We start from the raw sequence: 19829 nt of genomic DNA, 5'->3' as shown, positions 1-19829 counted from the left end.
GGCTTTGGGGGGAGCCTCCGTGGCAATGGCTACTCAGAAGTGGGGTAGCCAACTCTTCTGGGACGCCAGCAGTGACGACTAAGGTGTCCTTGTTTGGGATGGAGATTTGATGAAGCTCGGGCTGCAGGAACCTAGGGAGCCGCGGGTTGGACAGCCAGCATCCCAAGGACCTCTGTTCAGCCCGGGCCTCGGGGACCTCTCGCGTTACACTCTTCTCCCAGGCAAGGATGTTCAACCCGCCCCCGTTACGCTTGCCTCCCAACATGAAAACAAAGTGTTTCTTCTCGTCTACATGCTAGAACCCTCCCCCTAGACACCCCACTTAAGCATCAGGGTTCAGATCTCGCCCTGGGTGGAGCCCACACAGCGAAGGACAAGTAGGGAGAGAGACAAGGCGACGGCTGCCCTCACGCCGCAAACACGCGCATGCCAGAGGTTGCTAACCGGAACACGCAGTCCCCGGACTTAATAGGACTGCGTGTGGGGGTTTGTGCGTGGTCTCCCGCAGGCACTAAAAACAGACTGCCCGGGACTCCCGCCCCCTTCCTCCAACACGAGTGCACACACACACACACACACACACACACACACACGTCCCCCTGTACATTTTTTTTTTTTTTCGTGCTTCTTCTCTCCTGTTTTAAGCAATGCTTTGTTGTGCTAAAACTAGTTGGACGAGTTAGGGTGTTGCTGCTGCTCCTGAGGCCCTGGCCAATGGAACCCGATCCACCCCGCTGTGCGTAAGCGCGCAATTAAGGATTTAACCACGGCTGTGCTGTGCCTCAGCCAGCAGTCAGCGGGCGGGAGACGGAGCCTCCACGACTCCCAGCCTCCTCCTCGCTGCCGCCTCGCCTCCTCCTCTTCCTCCTCCTCCCTCGCGCCCACAGCCATGTCTGCTTAAACCAGAGCAGCCCTACAGACAACCCCGGCAGCCGCCGCCGCCACAGCAGCAGGGACAGCCGCCGCCGACCGGGAGCGATGACAGGAGTGTTTGACAGAAGGGTCCCCAGCATCCGATCAGGCGACTTCCAAGCTCCGTTCCAGACGTCTGCAACCATGCACCACCCATCTCAGGAATCGCCAACTTTGCCCGAGTCCTCGGCCACCGATTCCGACTACTACAGCGCCCCGGGGGGAGCCCCGCATGGCTACTGCTCTCCTACCTCGGCTTCCTACGGCAAAGCGCTCAACCCCTACCAGTACCAGTACCACGGCGTCAACGGCTCCGCAGGCAGCTACCCCGCCAAAGCTTACGCGGACTACAGCTACGCCAGCCCCTACCACCAGTACAGCGGCGCCTACAACCGCGTCCCGAGCGCCACCAGCCAGCCAGGTACGGAAGCGGGGGTGGGGACGCGGGATGGGCTGCTGGGTTGGGGGCCCACAGCGGCCCCTACCATCGGGCACACCTAGCAGAAGGGTGTGCGGGCCGGGACTCAGTGACCTAGGAAGGTTTTCTGGCCAGCGTGATAGGGTTTCTTAGTGGAAGAACCCCGAGAGAGTTCGGTCTCGCGTCCCTCCCCTCTGGCACCTTCCTGGGTCCCCTGCGCACCTTGGCCAGGAAGCGAGCCAGGGTGGAAAAAGGAGTGAGGGGTGGAGAGGATAAAGAACGCAGCAGCGTTTGCGTAATACCAGGGAGGTTGGTCGGGACATGGGGTGTGCGTGAGTGGGAGCGAAAGCTGCCTGCAAGACCCAGCTGGGACGAGGTTAGAAGCCTCCAGGAGCCTGCACGACGTGGGTGCCCTGGGGCGGGGGCCTGGGTTGCCCGCCAGAGGAGAGTGCACCGAGCGCTTCGCGGCTTATCCAAGGCATTTCCTAAAACAATAAGGCTTTGAAAGGTGAAGACGGGTTGCTGAGGGGTCACGTTGTTGGAGATACTCATTCTCCCGCTCCCTCTTTCTCTCTGCCCTTGGGTGCTTAAAACATGCCTTCCCCTCCGCTTCCCCACCCCCTCCTGGTCCGTGGGAGCGGCTTGGAGACTGAAGGGGGCTGGGAGACGAGAGGGCTCGGCGGAGAGGTTTTGAGTTTGATCTGCTTCCACCAGCACATTAATACTCCTGCTAATATTAGCATCCCTGCCGCGGCAGGCGGGAGACCACAGCCCTCATCCTCCACCCTTCCTCTCCCGGAGGCCACACACACGCACCCCACCCGGGACAAGTTCTCCACGCGTTTCACCGGCTTGTGACCCCGGGGCCTGCTTGGGAAATACTTTCACAGAGTCCCATCCCCCTCCTGCATCTGCAAAGAGAGAACTCCCCCCCACCACACACACTCACCTCCCCTTTCCTACGAAAATACCCTCAGCATCCCCAATTTCCTTCCCACGAATCAGTGAGCTCCTTCTCTGCTTTAGCTGTGTCTTTATTTCGTGCCAGAGTAGTAGGGTTTTTTTTTTTTCTTCTTTTGGCCAAGAACATCTTACGTCTATTTGTAAAAGAAACCAAACACATCTGTGCGCTCGCAGATCTGCAGCGAGATTATGGGGGTGTATAATCGGGCCCTCTGCGGCGGCCGGACCGACCCACTCGCGCCGCGCCCGCTCAAGCAGACCGGTTTACTTGTTACTTGTGGGCCTTTGAACTCTGGAGACTGCGGAGAGAGTCTTTTTTTGCCGGGTCCCCTGGCCTCCACGGGCTCCGGACCAACGCTGACAAGAAACCGGGTCGCGGCCACAGCCCAGGGCCTCCCCCGGGAAGCTACGATGCCCCCCACAGAACTCAAGCCCGGGGTGGGCGGAAGTGCATCCCAGGCGTCAGGAAGGGCAGCGCAGCGGTCGCAAGCGCTTGTGGGGTGCAAGTCGGGGTGGGTGCGGACCCCCGAGAGGACTGAGCCGTGAGGGCATGCGCTTCTTTCTGACCAGCAAAGGTGGGGCGAGAGGGAGAGCCAGGACGGCAGGGACCGCTGCTGCGAAAGGGCCCCTTGTCCGCCCACGAGCTCTAACCCGAGTCTGTTCTGATTATTTAGAGAAAGAAGTGGCCGAGCCCGAGGTGAGGATGGTGAATGGCAAGCCAAAGAAAGTTCGTAAACCCCGGACTATTTATTCCAGCTTTCAGCTGGCTGCGCTGCAGAGGAGGTTCCAGAAGACTCAGTACCTCGCCCTGCCCGAACGCGCCGAACTGGCCGCCTCTCTCGGACTGACGCAAACACAGGTAAATCCGTCCCCGGCCCTGGCCGTCGCGCACCGGCGCCGCCTGCCCGGGAGCCCCCACGGGCGGGAGCCCTTCCTGTAGAACCTGCGAGAACCAGAGAGAGAAAAGACGCCGGCTGCGCCCCCCGGCCCTCTTGGCGCCGCCGATTTGTGCCGGTGGGGACAGTGGGGACCCCCAGCCAGCCCCCTGCCTTGGGTAGCGGTTTCCCGGACTGGGGACAAGGGGACGGCCACATCGGGCCTTCTTCCCGCCACCCCCCACCGACCCACTGAGGCGGGCCAGCAAACCGGAAAGATCGCGGCCAGCTGCAGCGGGCACTTGGAGGGTCGTGAGGTGGGGGGTGCTGTGGTCGGGGCCTGCTCCCACTCATTCCCTCCCCACGGGCCGCCAAAGGCGTGGGCCTGTAGAAGCAGAAAGAATTGGAGGCACCGCCTGGAGCTGCAGGCGGCTTCGGGCCTGCCCCCCGCTGCCTGGGGAGGGTCGCCCCCGCGCCCCTTGCCGGGCAAGGCTCCAGCCATTGTTTGGGGCACTCCGGGCCCACGGTCCCCCACTCCGAGCAAAAGACAAAGGCGTTGGGGTCGTGCCCTCTTAGCGGCCCCCGGAACGTCACACCGGCTCCAGGCTTTGCCCCAGGCCCAGCCCTTGGGCGCCGAGCTGCTTAGTGGCCTGACCTCCCGTCGCCGCCCCTGGGAAGGCGCGGGCGCCCTCTTAGTGTCTCGGTAACGTGTGCCTTTGTTCCCCTACCCAGGTGAAAATCTGGTTTCAGAACAAAAGATCCAAGATCAAGAAGATCATGAAAAACGGGGAGATGCCCCCGGAGCACAGCCCCAGCTCCAGCGACCCCATGGCGTGTAACTCTCCGCAGTCCCCAGCGGTGTGGGAGCCCCAGGGCTCCTCGCGCTCGCTCAGCCACCACCCTCATGCCCACCCTCCGACCTCCAACCAGTCCCCCGCGTCCAGCTACCTGGAAAACTCGGCTTCCTGGTACCCAAGCGCAGCCAGCTCCATCAATTCCCACCTGCCGCCGCCCGGCTCCTTACAGCACCCGCTGGCGCTGGCTTCGGGGACTCTGTATTAGGCGGGCTGAGTTCTTTTGCTTTCTGTTTTGGGACCATTGTTTTGGGCTGTTTTAGGAAAATCCGAAAGAAAGGAATTCAAATGGGAAAGTTTGGAAAGAAACGGAAACAAAAAGAGTCATGTGTAAAGCTTTTTTTTTGCATGTAAGTTATTGCATTTCCCGGGCCCCCACTCCCTTTTTTTACAGATGAACTTTTTTGCGCAACTGTGGACACTATCAATGGTGCCTTGAAATCTATGACCTCAACTTTTGAAAAGACTTTTTTCAATGTTATTTTAACTGTGTACATAAGTGTAGATAGAGGAATTAAACTGTATATTCTGGATAAATAAAATTATTTCGACCATGAAAACAACAGGAATGTTTCCACCAAGTACCCCCTTTTTGCCTTCCCTGATAAACCAGCTAGTGATGTCTCCTTCAGGCAATGAAAGAGAGCCGAACTCTGGAGAGCCAGCAGTCAAACAATGAAAGCAGGAGGAAAGGCTGAGCGTGCAGAGCTGTCTGTGTGTACGTCTTGAATGCCTTACATGTCTACATACGTATGTGGCCTGCTTACTGCCGTGTGATGTATACTTACGTGTCTTTTTGGCCTAACCACAAAAACGTTTAGATAATTTGGTCTAACCCCAAATTGTTTCAGGTAGAGAGTAACGCTGGAATAAAAATGCATCCATCCTTCCCATCCTGTAAGAAGGCAACAAAAATCTCTGAATAGCCCCTCCAGGTCGTAAGCCCAAAGCAATTACCCTGCAACTGCCCATCACCAGCTTCTATGTACTGTCAGCGCAATTAGACAAATGACAGTGCCCTGCAGAAGAGCTCGCGAGGTGAGCAAGGGAAAAGAAGCAGAAAGAAGTGGCCTGTCCCCCTTATTCACTTATTTGTGTTTCATAGGATCTGGTAGGGCCTGGGAGTCAGAAGGTGCATCTGTGTGAGAGTGAATATTGGCAGGCTGGGAGAAGCAGGGTGAAGCCGGAGCAGTGGGCCTCGCCGGAGACGGGTGGCCGCTAAGGAAGCAAAGCAATGCACCTGTGTGCCCGTCCTTTCCTGTGACCGTGGCCTTCACAGAACTGTTTGCTGTTGCCTGCTGCAGGAGGCTCTCTGCTTTGCTGTCACATACAACAGTGGCAGAGGCAATGCCAGGCGCCAAGACGGGCGGGCGGGCGCTTCTCCACAGGGGGCGGGGGGCAAGCGGGCCTCCCTGCCTTCCACCCCTCCTCCCTGCCCCAAACCCCCTGCCCTAGCCCCAACGCTGGCCGTGGCTAGAGCTGTGCCCCAGGCCTCAATTGCAGGCGTCTTTCTGGCTGTCGGCCTTCAGTCTGCCCGACTCCATTTCCTTAGGATACCACAGGAGCGCGTGTGTTGGAAATTATAAGATGCATGTGAAATATTTTACGGCTAGGAAGTTGGCGGCAATAAATGTGACAAAAGAGCCTTCTTAAAGGGTGGGGGGGTGAGATTAGAACATAAAAAATTACATCCTGTCATCTCAAGGTTTCTGAGTAGGCTCTTGCAGAGTTGAGAGAAGGGACCTGAGCGGGCGGGGTGCGTGCCCGCAGGGGAATCTACCTGCGCCTTCTTTCCCTCCTCCCCTCTTCCCAGTTGCCACTACCCACTCCGTTTCGTTTCTTTTCTTTCCCCTTTCTTTCCAGAGGTGGCCAGTTTAGAACTGCTTAGGCCTTGGGGGTACGCTCTGCTCTTCCAGGAATGTTTCAAGACAGGCTGTGAGTCGACCCAGCCTTGGACCCCCCCTGTTCCCCACGGCACCGTGGGCGCCCGGTCTTCCCAAGGCCAGTGCGGGCGCTGGCGCCGACCAGCAGCGCCCGGAGGCCCAGGCGCACGGCTGGGGCGGGGCGGTTGGTGCCCGGTTCTGGGTTTTGTTTGGTTGTTTTTGTTTGTTTGTTTGTTTTGTTTTGTTTTGTTTTAGCTGGTTGAGATTCCCTGTATCAGAGACGCTGAGGTATCTACTTCCTGCTTTGCTTTCTCTGCTTTTTAGCGTGAGCGTGAGTTTACACCCGAAAGCCGGCGTTTTATTTCTGGCTAGCCTGGCTGGAAGAAACTGCGCACGCACCTGGCTTTTCCCGGCCCTGCGTGCATTGGAAGCGGGGCGCCCCCAGCACACCCGCCCGTAAGTTATCTGAGAGTGGCAAGAATGTACTCCGCCGAACCTGCTCTTCCGAGTAGGAGTATATATACAGGAGAGAGATCTTTTTCCAATTGTCCCCAACGTGTTGTTCCATCCGTGTTCCTGGTGGAACTGAGACGGGGCGGCGGGGTGCAGACCAGTTAAACATCACCCCCTTACTGAGCTGCGGGAAGGGGAACTGCACTCTGAGCTCACGATCAGCCCCGCACCTCTGGCCTTGACACTGCTGGTTGTTCGGACCACCCAAGCCAGGTGGGAGGTGAGCAGTCCCTTGGATTCGGGATCCGTTTCCTAGCAAGGACCCCACCTCTCTCGTGTGCAGTGTTGGTGCTGCTGTTTTACTTTTTTTTTTTTTTAACTTGGCCCGAGAGCTGTGAACAAAAATATTCTGGCAAACCAGTCTGCTGCGGGCTTTCCCTGGCACCGTGGGGATTCTCCCCCGGGAGTTTAACTCCCTGCAGCCCCGCGCCCAAGGATGTAAAAATAACAGATTCTCGGCAGGCTAAAAATACCTCCGCGTCGCTCGGCTCCCTCGCCCGCCTCCCACCTTCCCGTTCCTCCTCCGTTGTTCCCTCTCAGGGCTGTGCAACCCTCTGGGCAGAGGCCCTGCTCCCCTGGACTTCTCGAAGCGCTCCCAGCTGCCGGTCCCTTCCAGACTCTCTTGTTCCCTAGGCAAGGCAAGCCCACCTCGAGTTTCATTTTTGCTTTTTCGTGGGCCGCCTCGGACACGCCCTCTCTCCCCCCTACCCACCACTCACACCACCGTCAGACACACCCGCTAAGCCCAGGACTCCTGGGGCCAGCCGACCAGGGACAGCGCGATTCCTCCAAGCCCGTCTGACTCCCGGGGCCCTCCTGTAAGAGATCGGATAGATTGTCCTTTGTTTGAGGCTCTGGCTGTACTAAGCGGGCTTCTGCCCAACCCCCGCTTTTTTTTTCCTGGCGGCCACCTCCTTGTGGGACAAGAGGCGGCCTGGGGATCCGAGAGAAGCCGCATTCCTGTGGGTGCCAGGCGGCTCCAGCGCAGAGCCACAGGGCCTGAGTCGCACATACAGAGGAACCCGCAGACTTGTTGCCCTTGATCTAGCTCTCCCCCTCTCTCCCCTCCTGTCGGGGCACCCATCAGGGAGGCCCGTCCACCAGATCCGGTGCACCCGGGACTCGGGGCTCAGGAGGGAGCACGCTGACCCGGCACACAGACGGACACGCCCTCTCCGGGCCACACAGGGCCAGGCCAGCATCTCTGCCCCTGCCAATCCTCTCTCATTCTCTCTGTCTCCCTCTCTCCCTCCCGCCCCTCAGCCCACAATCCCAGACGCGCCGGCTGGCCTCCTCTGGCTCCTTTGATCCCACCGGACGCCCCGCGGCTCGCGGCGTCCGGGTCGCGCCGTCCTGGGAGTCACCAACAGCGTGCCCAGGCCGGGCGGCCTCCGCCCTCCCTGCAGCTGCCTGCGACCTTGACACCACTCGGGTCTCCAGTGCACCCGAGCCCCCCAAGTGTGGAGATGGGGGTGTGGTGGAGCCTTGCTGGATCCCTGCCCTTGCCCTCCACTCGGTGCTGCGCGTGTGTTCTGAGTGAGGGACTTTGAGGGCACCCAACCGCCCCATCCCCGCAACCCCTCGGACGGCGCGCCTCCCACTGGCCTCTGGGATCCCGCCAATCTTGCGCTCTAGCCCTCGCTGGAGGCACACCCTAAGGGCAGAAGCCCACTGGCACCTTTGGGAAGCGAGCAACGCCTGCGAATCCGCCAGTGGTCACCCTGCCCCCCTCCCGCCCTTAAGCACCCGCCCCCCAGACAGCAGCCGGAGCGCTTGAGGAGGGGGCTCGCTCCAACCCTCGACCTGCCTTCCAGGTTACCCGCAGTGCTTGCACAAACCCTGGGGCATCTTAAGCAGCGACCTCCGGGCCTCAAAAATAGCTCCAAGAGCGGTGCCACACGTGGGACTGGTTAAATATTTGCTACATGGCCCTGTCCTTGTCCTCTCCACGCCCCACCCCCACCCATCCCGAGCATCTACTGCTGGCAGAGGGCGGGCGGGGTGAGTGTCCCCCTTTCGGCCTTGCGGGGCTGCGGGCTGTAATGCAATGATCTATTTTATAGGACTGATTCTGACCAGGAAGATAGGACGGGGGTGGGGGGGTTCTTTGAATCTCTGTCGAAAGGAGACAAGAGCTCTGTTTTGTAGCAATTAGCGTTTCTGCTCTTTTGTTCGCCCTGGCTTATTATTTACTTCTGATTTATGGGGGACCCAAAAGAACCTCTCTGCCAAAAGCACATGTATTATTGAGTCTGTTTCACATCCTAAACCAAGATTTATATAAAACCGTGAAATACCACACATTACGACCTTTCACCGCAGGAAGGAAAAAAATGGCTTCATAACATCCTTCTACACACACGCACAGATTCAGTAAGATTTTCTATGGTGCCTCCACCATACACAATCTAGTGTATTTTTTAAGAAGTGGGTGGGGGTGGAGGGCGTAAACAGCTCACAAGCTATGATTTATCTTAAAGCCCTTTTTCCCCCTTGCAAGGCAAGAAGAAACTGCCACTGGAAGCTTATTGTCATCCAAAGACTATTTCTGCCACTTGCCATTTGCAAGGTGGGGGGAGAAGGGTGGGGGAGGAGGCAGCATATGGACTCAACTTTCATCTATAAACAGAGGTCACTAAACAGGGGACATTTCATGATTGCCCTTAAATTCACAGGAGCTAGGAAGTCAGCTTGCCACCCTGCAGGGTGGCCCTAGCTGGGCAACTCCCTGGTCTGCGGAGTGATGGGCGGAGGGAGAATCGACACACCAGGGCCCAGCTCAGCTGGGAAAAGATGCCCAGGAAACTGCAGCAGCGGTGTGAAGACTTAGCTCCTGGGGATAGGAGCTTAGCTATCCCTGACCCACACCCCAGCTGGCTGCCTGGGAGCACCAGCCAGAACCCCCACAGGGCTTTGCCCAGACCCACAGCTGCCCTTCCGCTCTCGGACTCCCCCATCCAATCCCTCCCTTTGGCCTTTCTGAGTTTTGAGATAACTGACCTAGCTCTTTCAGGTATGGAGTGATGTGTAGCAAAGGATTGATGTGTAGCTGGATTGGTTTATAAGGGGGACAAGGGTGGCAGTGTAAATTAACAAAAGTTAATGATGGGATTAAAACCAATAACAGCAAAGCTGACTCAAGAAAAGTAGCTTTTCAGGCAACTCTATTTAATTAATAGCAATGAATGCATTTTCTGTTGTTCTCTAGGACTCTGCATGTCTTCTTTGCCATGAAAGCAGGGTGAAGATGCAGTGCAGGAAGCCTCACAAACACCCAGGCCAGTTTACTCTGATGACAAGAGAAATTGTGAATTTATTTAGGGAATTTTTTCCTACTGAAGGCAAGGAGGGAGAGAGAGGGGAGAGAGAGAGAGAGAGAGAGAGAGAGAGAGAGAGAGAGAGAGAGAGAGAGAGAGAGGAGAGAGAGAGAAACAGGAGGCTCCAAAAAGAAGAAGAAGAAGAAGAAGAAGAAGAAGAAGAAGAAGAAGAAGAAGAAGAAGAAGAAGAAAGAAAGAAAGAAAGAAAGAAAGAAAGAAAGAAAGAAAGAAAGAAAGAAAGAAAGAAAGAAAGAAAGAAAGAAAATCATTTCAGACTGCAGGCAGCAGCCACCACAGAAGCCCTTGCAAACACATCAGCCTTGCACTATTGAAGATTTGGACACGTAATGCTGCAGACCACTGATTTGCTATTTTCTTAATTCCCGCTCTTCTTTTTCCATATGAATCAAACAGTCTTTTGTCCTTCAGGGTTTGATTTGATCGCTACTGTTCACATTTCACTTTTGTATTTTCCTCTTCCTATACCATTACTCATTGAGTGCCCCGTGAAATTACAATCGTACATTTTCAACTCAGCAACCCATTTGCAGTGCAAAAATAGGGTCTAAATAATGGCTGAATTAGCCCTACTGGACAGTTTCAGATGTAACACTCTGTAATAATTATATTGCAGGCTGGATTAGGATGCTATTATCATAATCTGGACGTTTACAATTATCTGTAATTTGCAAAGATGCGCAGGTCTTGATTACAGCAGTTTTTTTTTTTTTTGTATCACGCTAACCATCACTAAACAGTGACAGTAATAACAGCTAATTTTGCTGGCAATATAAGAGGTGCTGGGGTGTGCAAACAATTTCACACCTGGATGTGTTCACTCAACCAAGAATATAGAGAAAGCGCTTCTGCCCTGAGACTCAGAAAAATATTCTCCTCTGCTTCGGTTCAGTATAGATTTCTAGTCCCTGAGCATTGCTAAAGACATATGCACTGGGGTAAGTTTTTATTTCTTGCATACTTCAAGGCAGTTTCTATTTCTCTGCTCACGCTTTCCAAGCTGCGTGTGTTGTCGTTATTTATCAAGGACTGCAACCTTGCTTGCTAGATTTTTCAATTCTGACCTTCCACCCCACTCCCACCCCCAGTAAGAGGGTGGTTGTGCTGGAGGATTTGGGTGGGAGTGGAGTCCTTAAGAAGTCGATTTGTCTCTCTTGCTTTCTGTGCTGCTGAATGAATTGGGGTGGCGGTGGGTGCGACAGTTTGCCACCAAAGACTGAGAAAAGGACCGGCTTTTCAAAAAGGGTGGAGGGTGATCTCAAGCCAAAATCTATTTGAAAGTTGTTACTGAGGGGTATCCATAGGGGGCTTTGTGTGTGGCCATGATTTCAAACAGAGCTTGCTAAGGGGCTATAGGGCGGAGGGGGGTGTGGGGAAGGCGCCTTTGCAATTGCAGGTCTGCGGACCTTCTCGAAGGCAGGTTGACCTTGTAGCCCCCTGGACAGTTCTCTTCCACCTGTGGGGGCGAGGTGACTGAGTATCCGGCTTCCTCTAGAACCCTTCGGGATTGCTTCTGCGGAATAGGGATGGGGGATGCGGATCTTGGAGCTTCTGGCCTGGAAAGCGCCCACGTTGTCACCTTGGGCTAGAGGGGCGTGATTGGCTCAGACGCTGTGCAGGGCTGCAGAGCCCTGGAACCGGAGTGGCTTAGGGACGCCCCAGCCTTGACTCTGGACGGTGTAAGCAGCTCAAGACGGGTAGCAGAGGAGCCTGAGAAACCTGTCTTCCTCACTCTGGTGCAGAAAGGCCTCTGTTGGTTGGCAAGAAGCTGGGGACTCGTTGTGTCAAAAGATAATGAGATGCTTATTGGCGCGGGGGAGGGGTGCACTGTCCCCTTCACCCCCACCCCCTGCAGCTATTGTCTTCCCCCCACCCCCATCCTCCGTCTCTCTCCTAAAGGGAAATAAGGTCAGAAGCAGGGTGTGGAGCTCGGCACTGGAGCCCATTGGGAAGTTCCTACGTGGGCTGGCGCAGTAGGCACCACCTAGATGGGCGCTGCCTCTCACCCACGCCCCTCCTACCAACCCTGTCCTCAGGCTGTGGGCTTACTATGGGTCGAAATTTCTTAAAGAGCGAAAATATTAACCCTTGCGGTCCAGAGAACTCCGAGGATGCCCGGGTCCAGGGACAGTTCTAGGAGAAAAATGCGGCAGAATTTCTGATTTAATTAAGCTCATGCTAAGAGATACAGAGATCGATACAGATGCGTCACGGCCACACCTCCCATACGTTAATATGCATTTGATGGGTTTCAAAATTCCAGGCACTCCCCGTGGTTTGGCATGTATTTTTTGGTGAATTTTTTTTTTTTTTAAAGAAAACTGAGTGTTGGTTTCGATGGATGGTAGCTTTCTCTCTAACGTAATCTGAATAATTCAGCAAAGCCCTACTAGCAGCTGTACTTCTGCAGTCTCTTCCATTCTTTCCAGCATTATAATTTTGGTTAATTTTCAATTTTAGGTCCTACGTCTCTGCAATTTGTGTATGAATAACAGAATAATTTCCCTCTTTTGTTTCGCCTTTCCTGTTCCTGAATCTAAATAAAGATGGCTTTTTAGTATTAAAAGTGGAAGAAAATTACAGGTAATTATCTTTGACGGTAAAAACGCTGTAATCAGCGGGCTACATGAAAAATTACTCTAATTATGGCTGCATTTAAGAGAATGGAAAAAAACCTTCTTGTGGATAAAAACCTTAAATTGTCCCCAATGTCTGCTTCAAATTGGATGGCACTGCAGCTGGAGGCTTTGTTCAGCATTGATCCTGGGGAGCTGCGAACCCAAAGTTTCACAGTAGGAAGGGAGAAAAAAGAAAAGAAAACATTTTTCCTAATGTAACAATGCGAATGCTAGAAAATGACAAGACTGATCGGTTTTAAACCATTCTGAAGACTGACTGCGCGTGGAAGTTGCTCAACAAAAAAAGGCACGGGTATATTGGTAAGTAGTCTTTGCTTTGTGTCTAATTATAGTGACTGTCCTCTTGCACGACTGTATGTCGCTGTCATTATAAGGAGCACTCCGAGTATCTCTATTGACTTCTGATAAATGGCTCAGTGGTTTCAAGGTTCATAATTTGAAGGATGCCCAGGTCTGTAGCCATTAATTCTCGCAGTATGGGGCTTCCTGCTTGTATGACGAAAGGACTTTTCATTTTCATTATTTCTGTGCTTTCCACAAGATCGGAAGGATGTATTGCATCCAGGATAGCGTGTTTCTCTACCTAGCTGGCTTGCAGTGGGTTTTAAGCATTAAGTAGGCATAATTATGCACTTTACTTTCTGGGTTTCTCCCCTCTTTTATTCTTTTCCTTCTTTCATTAGAAAAAAAAAATGTTTCCAAAGACAAATGCAGCTGGATTAATTTGGGAAAAGGGAAAGGAGAACATTTGGTTTCAACACTAGAAATTACTGGATATCTAGAGCTGATGTTGTTAAAAAAAAAAGAAAGAAAGAAAGAAAAGAGAGATAAATAAATGTGTTGTCGATGACAATAAAGACCTAAGAAATAAAGGAAGCTGAGAAAACCACCACTGTTGATATTGAAATATTTAAGACAAAGATTAGTGGTGTGAACCACATCTTTGCAGGCACTTGATGTTTTTATATGGGGCTTCCCATATTAGGGAACAGGAATTCTTTTAAGAGGGATAGAAATATAATGGGAGGGAAGGGCAGGGAGGGGGAGGCAGAGACACAGAGAGAAACACACCAGACACTCCCAGCATTTTGTGGCTTTTACTCCATATATGAAAGAAGACAAAAACATACAAAGTATATGTACAACTAAAATTCAACAATATATACAGAAATGTTTCTCAATATAAACGTCCCTAGTAGCTTAGTCAATGCCACCGACTCATCCAGCAGAGGTGTCAAAGCAGTCCAACGATGATTTGGGTGGTTTCCTCTGTTTTTCCTGATTCCTTTTCAGGGTGTGGGGGTAGGGGCCAGGTGGGGAAAATGGTTGCTCTTTTATTTTCTCCTTTTAAAATCAGTCATCCTCTGGTAGTTGCATTCGCATAAGACACGCAGCAGCGTCCCGTGGTGGCAACATTCAGATCCTACAGCCCAGCTTCGTTTTCCTTTAGAGTAGGGCTGTTAAGTGAGGACTCTTTTTTTCTTTTTTTTTTTTTTTTGTCAGTCTGGGATTGGTAAATAAAAACACAGGTGTCCGAAAAGCTTCTGGTTCCCCATGTAATGTCTTAAGCTCATTAAACAAGTGAAAATGGTGCCATGTTTGTGCAGATTCCTCTGGGTGGGGGGAAGTGTCTGGTTTTATTTTAGTTTTCGCTTTTTTTTAAAAGTCATTCTGATGGATACTCCCAAACAGAAGAGGAGGCTGGGAGCCTGGTTTCCAGGGGCAGGAGGAAATATCCTTACAGTGGGGCGAGGGGGGGCAGCAGTGCTGGCATAGAGACCCCCCCCCCCCGTATGTGTATGTATGTGTAAGATGCAAGATCAATTGTTGAGGCTGCTCAAGGGCCAAGCTGGATGGGCAAAAGAAAGGAAAAAAGAAAGGAGGAAAGGTAAGAGAGAGAGAGCGCCAGCGCAGAGCATAAGCTCCGGCCATTCTTGCGACACATACGAGTTCTCCCGAGCCTGTCCCTTTGGCTCCGTTTGTCAGAGTCCAGCAGGTCTAGGATCCTCCGGTCTGGGTCCCGCGCTGCCCGGGTTTGTCCCTCGGCTAGCTCACATCATCTGCGGTCTCTGCATGGTATCCTGGTGTGGAGAGGAGTACCAGTGCGAATAGCCGGGCATGTAGCTGTTGGGGGGCATGCTGACGCCCTTGGCTGAGGCCGAAACGTCCCACACGGGAGGCAGTGCCGGTGAGCGTGGCGACAGGGCGGCGGAGCCTGGGAGGGGGTCGCTCTCGTGGGGGTTACTGCCCTGCTTCAGCAGTTTCTTAAACTTGGAGCGCTTGTTCTGAAACCATATCTTCACCTGGAATAAATGCAGCACTGATAAGTTCTGATAAACAGCCAGCCGGTGCCTCAAGTGTCACTGGAGGCTTTCAAAGTAATATTTCAAAAAAAAAATCACCACCAAAGCCAAGCCAAGTCCCGCCTCCCTCTGCCTCCCTCTAGCCTTTTCCACCCACGCAACCTCCTTCCTAACCCAGTAGGCAGCAGGTCTGAATACCCACAGTCATGGTGGTTCTTGAGTTGGATGCCAGGCTGGGTTTAAAACAAAGGTATATATAGCAAGAGAAGAAGAAAGTAAATGAGATAAAGAAGGTTTTTCCTTTCCTTTTTTTTTTTTTTTTTTTTTTTGTCAAAGCCATTTGGTTCAATGGACCACCTCTGTAGCCCACTTTTGTATTCACCACCCGGTAAAGCTGCGGCCCCACGGAAGCTCAGGAGCAAAGGCCAGGGGTCAGCTCCAAGCCCATACTTCCATAACCTAATGCCCCATCTACGTATGCCTAGAGGGCTGAGCACGCATGGGCATCTTTCTCCAGACATAAATATATCCCCCTAAGCCTGTGGGGATTACGGATCGCACCTCCCTTCTTCCCCACTTTGTACAGTGCTTACTCAAATGTGGTCAACAGTCATCACATGATTGTGAGTGCATTCACCAACAGGGCTTCTGAAACTTCACTCTGAAGCCGGCATCAGGCTGAAAGCCAGAAGGAAAGCTACAGGGTAGCTTCCTTTACCTTCAGGACTCATGAGCCAAAGGAATCTGCATTTCCAAAAGGAATCCCTTCTCCCACCCTGAATATTCCCAGGGACCCATAGAGCAGAGAAAGCAAGTAGAATTGAAAACAGAGGTTCAAGGAGCCCAGAATGAGTCCCCCTGGCTGGCGATCACCCATCAGGGAATGGGGCCTACCACAGCATGAAGCTACATGAATGCAAGAAGGAAAAGTCCAGGTGCTGGCAGCCTGGCCTTTATGGCCAAGGCCCTCCTCTCCCCCACTGACACCCCTATCCTTGCACTCCCCAAGTAGCCCCTTTATGTCTTTCACGCGAGTAGGGTTGGAGAACTGGAGCAACACGGTATAACTGTGTCTTCACCTGCTATAACCCGGAGGACAACTCTTTCTGTGCCTCTGGCCCCAAGCGCTCTACTCCGGGGAAGTACATCAGCTGGCACCAGCCTCCTGGCCTGGGGTGGTTTAACACCCACCTGGGGGGCCAGCTGCTGCAAAACCCACCCAGTAAACAGTAAACAGGTAAACAGGTTGCTCTCAGGCACCTCCCCCAGAAACCCCTCGATTCATGATCTTTCTTCCCTGCCAGTGAGCCGAAATCCTCTTGAGTTCTTCGGGCCCACAAAAGAATCCTTAAGAAAGGTGGGCCTGACTTTGCTGCCCAAACAGCATGTTCTCCTTCCTGCTGTTCTACTCTGACCTAGGAGTTTGGTCACCAAGCGACACTAGAGTGGGGCCGCGTCGCTGAGAAGTTGGGAGGATGCGCAGCTCCAAGCTAGTGTGCAACGCGGGGTCATTTATTCCAAACTGTGTGGTCCCGGGAAAGCGGTAACCCGAGCAAACGCATGTGTCATTAGGCTCCTTCCGTCCTGGTTTGACTAGGCCCCACCCGCGAGCCGCCTGCCGGATCCACACACGGGCAAGGTGGACTTTCTGAGGTTTACCTGCGTCTGCGTCAGTCCTAAGGAAGCTGCCAGTTCGGCTCTCTCGGGAAGGGCCAGGTACTGAGTCTGCTGAAAGCGATGGTTTAAAGCCTGGAGCTGCAGGCTGGAATAAATGGTCCGAGGTTTCCGAATCTTTTTCCCTTTTCCATTGAACCTGATTTCCCCGTTTTCAATCACTGTGGTTTTTTGTTGATCTGTAAGCAAACGACACAGGAGCTGTCACCCAAGAGGCCACTGCTGCAGTTTCCCTGAGCGCGGCTTGGCCTGCAAGTTGGGTCTCCCGCCCCGCCCCCCCCCCCCAAAGTCTCATAGGATTTCTTCCAAATGTCCCAGGCCATCCCCCACCGCCATTCTCCCCCCCCCCATTGTGTCCTGCAGTGCCCCTGTGTTTCAGTAACTTCTCCCAGCAGCCAGAGTCCGAGGGGCTGCGGGGAGTGGGGGATAGCCCTCACAATGTTTGGATGGGCTGGACAGTGTGAGCGCCCCAGCCCTCCGGTAACCAGGCGCTTTGCAGCGGCCTAGGCAGCGGTGAGGCCAGGGCTCCCCGCCCGAGTAGGGCTCATTGACGTGCATCAGGCCCCCTGTGCGCGTTGGAAACGATTCAGCTGAGAGGAACCAGAACACAAACAGCCGCTCAGGCCGCCCCCCAGCCCCAATCCACCAAAACTGAGCCTCTCCCCACCACCCTGTGCCCACCGCCCCATCCCGGGGACCAAGAATCAGCGGCTGAAGACTCCTCCGTAAACAAAGCCCAGCCAATCTTGCATGGAAAACCCGAGGAGGCAGAGGGCCCAGGTTGGGGGGCGCGCGGGAACTGTCCCCCGAGTCCCTAGCAAACAGCCCAATTGTCACTTTAGTGGAAGTGGAGCCAAAGCCCGCGTCAGCTTCCCTCCAAGCCACTGAGGCGCAAGGGGCAAAGTAGGCCACCGCCAGCGCAGCGTGCCTGGGGGAAGCAAAACCCGCTCCGAGCCTGGGCACCGGCGAGCGGCAGTCCCTCAGGGAAGGAGCGGGCACAGGGCGCGCCGAGTCAGCGGCGCCTGGAGAGCGCAGTGCGGCCCGACTGAGGGAGCCAGCGCCGAGCGGGGGGCGCAGCCGGAGCGGCTCGCCGGAGGCGGGCTGGAGCAGCCCCGCCACGCTGCGAAGAAGCCGGGGGTCCACGGTGGCGGCCGCGGCCAGGGGCCCGGGCCGGAGAGGCCGGCAGGCAGGCAGGCAGGCGGGCAGGCGGGCGCCAGGCGAGCGGCGGGCGGGCGCACGGGGGCCCCCGGCCTGGGGGGGCGCGCGCCAGGCCGCGGCGGGGGAGGGGGCCGGCGGCGGCAGCGTGGAGGAAGTGAGCGGGGCGGGCAGCTGGGAGGCGGGAGAAGCGGGCAGCCCCAGCGGCCTCTCACCTGAGTCGTCCCCTCGCGTCTGGGCGGCCGCGCTGCTGTTGTGGTAGGACTGGAGGTAAGGGCTGTGCTGCGAGTGGCTCATGTAGGGGTAGGCGGCGAGCGAGCGGTGGTTGTAGGAGTTGCCTCCGCCCGCCGCGTAGGGCGAGCCGTGGTGGTGGTGCTGGTGGTGGTGGTGGTGCGAGCCGGCCGCCGCTGCCGCCGCCGCCGCCGAGTGCAGGCAGTGGAGCGGGTAGTGCGCGCCTGCCATGGCCGGGGAGCTCTGCTGCGAGTGCGGCGGCGGCGGCGGTGGCGGTGGCGGCGGCTGCTGCGGCGGCTGTTGCTGCTGCTGCTGCTGCTGCGGCTGCTGCTGTTGCTGTTGCTGCTGCTGCTGCTGCCCGAACTCCATGAAGGCGGATTTGGACGAGTCCTGGCCTTCCAAGCCGTCAGCCATCGTAGTCATGGTCATCATCAAAACTTTGGGGGCTGGAGAGAGCCTTCTCCCGGGTTTCCTCCACCCTCCCCCCACTTGGCTCGCGCCGCTCGCCCCTCTGCAGCCACCTTTAGCTCTTGGGATCCTTGCAAAAAATATATATATATATTATAAAATAAAATAATAGCAAAAAATAATAATGCTAAAATCACAATAATAATGATAATAAAATTTCTTTTTTTAAAAAAAGAGGGGGCGGAGGTGGCTCTCCCTCTCCCTCGCTCTTCTCTAATATATATATATTTTAATATAAAGAGATATAGTGAGCGGGGCCTTGTTAACTCCAAGGGAGGAGGAAGGGGGAGGGATGGGAGAGGAGAGGGGGGAGGGGGGAAGCTGCTCTCCCCCCCTCGCTTTCCCCCCTTGGATTTTTTGGGGGCTGGTGCAGTTTAAGGCAGAGATTTTAAGGTGGATTCTGCGAAAGTTGCGCGTCTGCTTTCAGACTTGATGCAGACGCCACGAGTCGAACGGTTTGTCTCCGGAGGGCAGCGCCTCCCCATTGGTCAGTCGGGCCCTGACGTCACGGGCGCACGGCTTCCACTGGCGCGCGCGGCGCTCGGCGAGTTGTGCGCCTTCCTCCGGCAGCGCGGAGCCCAGCGCGGTGCACCCGGGGCCGCCCGCCCGGCCGCCGACGCTTTCCGCCGGGGCTGGTGCCCCGGGCCCGCGGCCACCCGTGCACACACACACACCCCAGAAGCCCCCGCCGCCCGGGATCGCGGCCCCGCACCGACCGGGGCTCTGTCGCTTCCCTCTGTGCTCGCCAGCAGTGCCCCCTGCCTTTAAAACTGGGCCCTTCGCCCTTGACCTCCTCCCCTACCCCATTCAGCCGCACTCCCGCGGGAGCGCCCTGTCGTCGTGGATTTTTCTAGACAGACTTTTACTGAAACCACAGAGGGAAGACGAACCCACACACCTGAGCTCCACCCCAGGGGTGGGGTGCGGTGCGGGGTGGGGGAGTAGCGGGGGGTTGGTCAAGAAAAGAAAAAAGCAGACCCAGTTCTGGGGAGGACTGTGTCTCTTACAAATATTGCACAAAAATGGGGGACGGGGCGTCTTACCCGCCCCCCCTTGCATCCCGAGGCAGCAACCCGTTCTGAAAGCGAATCTTTAGAGGAGTGACAGTAATGCATTTTTTCCTATTGAAAACAGAAGCTACTGTAATGCTTTCAAATATATGCAAATGATACATGCGGTTAGTGGTTTGGCAAATCTTGATTACAATATAAACTACCCAAGTAAAAGTGCCTTCGTCCTAAATTTGTCTCGCGATTACAATTCCAATTGATTTTATTTTATTGTCAACATTGTTAATGATAAAAATAGAGTCGTTTTACAGTTATTTTTACTTTCTGGAAAGAGGCAATTAGAGTTCTAATCAGGAATACACAAAAATCTCCCATGATTAACTGCAGCACTTTGTTCAAATTGCTGCTATAAAATTCAGAACAATTTGCCTGTAATGATTATGGACTGGGTTTATTTTGGGAGGTGGAATAAAAGTGGATATAGCATAAATTATCCTCTAATTATACACCAGTGTCGCCTCAATTATCCTCTTATCAAAATGGTTGTCTAACTGCCGCATTTAGTTTCAATTCTCTCCTTTTTTTTCTATAAAAAG

General features: G+C 54.5%; 2 protein-coding genes across 2 annotated transcripts; one reads left to right on the top strand and one right to left on the bottom strand.

The window, feature by feature from the left end:
• Window positions 1–669: 669 nt before the first annotated feature.
• On the top strand, window positions 670–4582 carry DLX5 (distal-less homeobox 5). Its single transcript, XM_004582329.2, has 3 exons — window positions 670–1333; window positions 2968–3152; window positions 3901–4582. Exons 1-3 carry the CDS (start codon window positions 979–981, stop codon window positions 4228–4230), a joined length of 870 nt encoding a protein of 289 aa, XP_004582386.1. The 5' UTR covers window positions 670–978; the 3' UTR covers window positions 4231–4582.
• A 9701-nt stretch (window positions 4583–14283) lies between these two features.
• On the bottom strand, window positions 14284–18227 carry DLX6 (distal-less homeobox 6). The gene is made up of 3 exons (XM_004582328.2): window positions 17740–18227; window positions 16355–16548; window positions 14284–14695 (listed from the first exon to the last, which is right to left on the bottom strand). Exons 1-3 carry the CDS (start codon window positions 18185–18187, stop codon window positions 14444–14446), a joined length of 894 nt encoding a protein of 297 aa, XP_004582385.2. The 5' UTR covers window positions 18188–18227; the 3' UTR covers window positions 14284–14443.
• Window positions 18228–19829: the final 1602 nt, after the last annotated feature.

This window comes from Ochotona princeps, chromosome 20 (assembly GCF_030435755.1).
Source record: "Ochotona princeps isolate mOchPri1 chromosome 20, mOchPri1.hap1, whole genome shotgun sequence".
Taxonomy (NCBI): Eukaryota; Metazoa; Chordata; class Mammalia; order Lagomorpha; family Ochotonidae; genus Ochotona; species Ochotona princeps.
This window is presented reverse-complemented; position numbering and strand designations above follow the sequence as displayed.

Coding starts and splice junctions, on each gene's coding strand:
- DLX6 (XM_004582328.2), bottom strand. CDS start 18,187: ATGATGACCATGACTACGATGGCTGACGGCTTGGAAGGCCAGGACTCG. Junction 16,549..17,739: donor GACGCGAGGGGACGACTCAG/GTGAGAGGCCGC, acceptor GTTTGCTTACAG/ATCAACAAAAAACCACAGTG. Junction 14,696..16,354: donor TAGGACTGACGCAGACGCAG/GTAAACCTCAGA, acceptor CATTTATTCCAG/GTGAAGATATGGTTTCAGAA.
- DLX5 (XM_004582329.2), top strand. CDS start 979: ATGACAGGAGTGTTTGACAGAAGGGTCCCCAGCATCCGATCAGGCGAC. Junction 1,334..2,967: donor GAGCGCCACCAGCCAGCCAG/GTACGGAAGCGG, acceptor CTGATTATTTAG/AGAAAGAAGTGGCCGAGCCC. Junction 3,153..3,900: donor TCGGACTGACGCAAACACAG/GTAAATCCGTCC, acceptor TCCCCTACCCAG/GTGAAAATCTGGTTTCAGAA.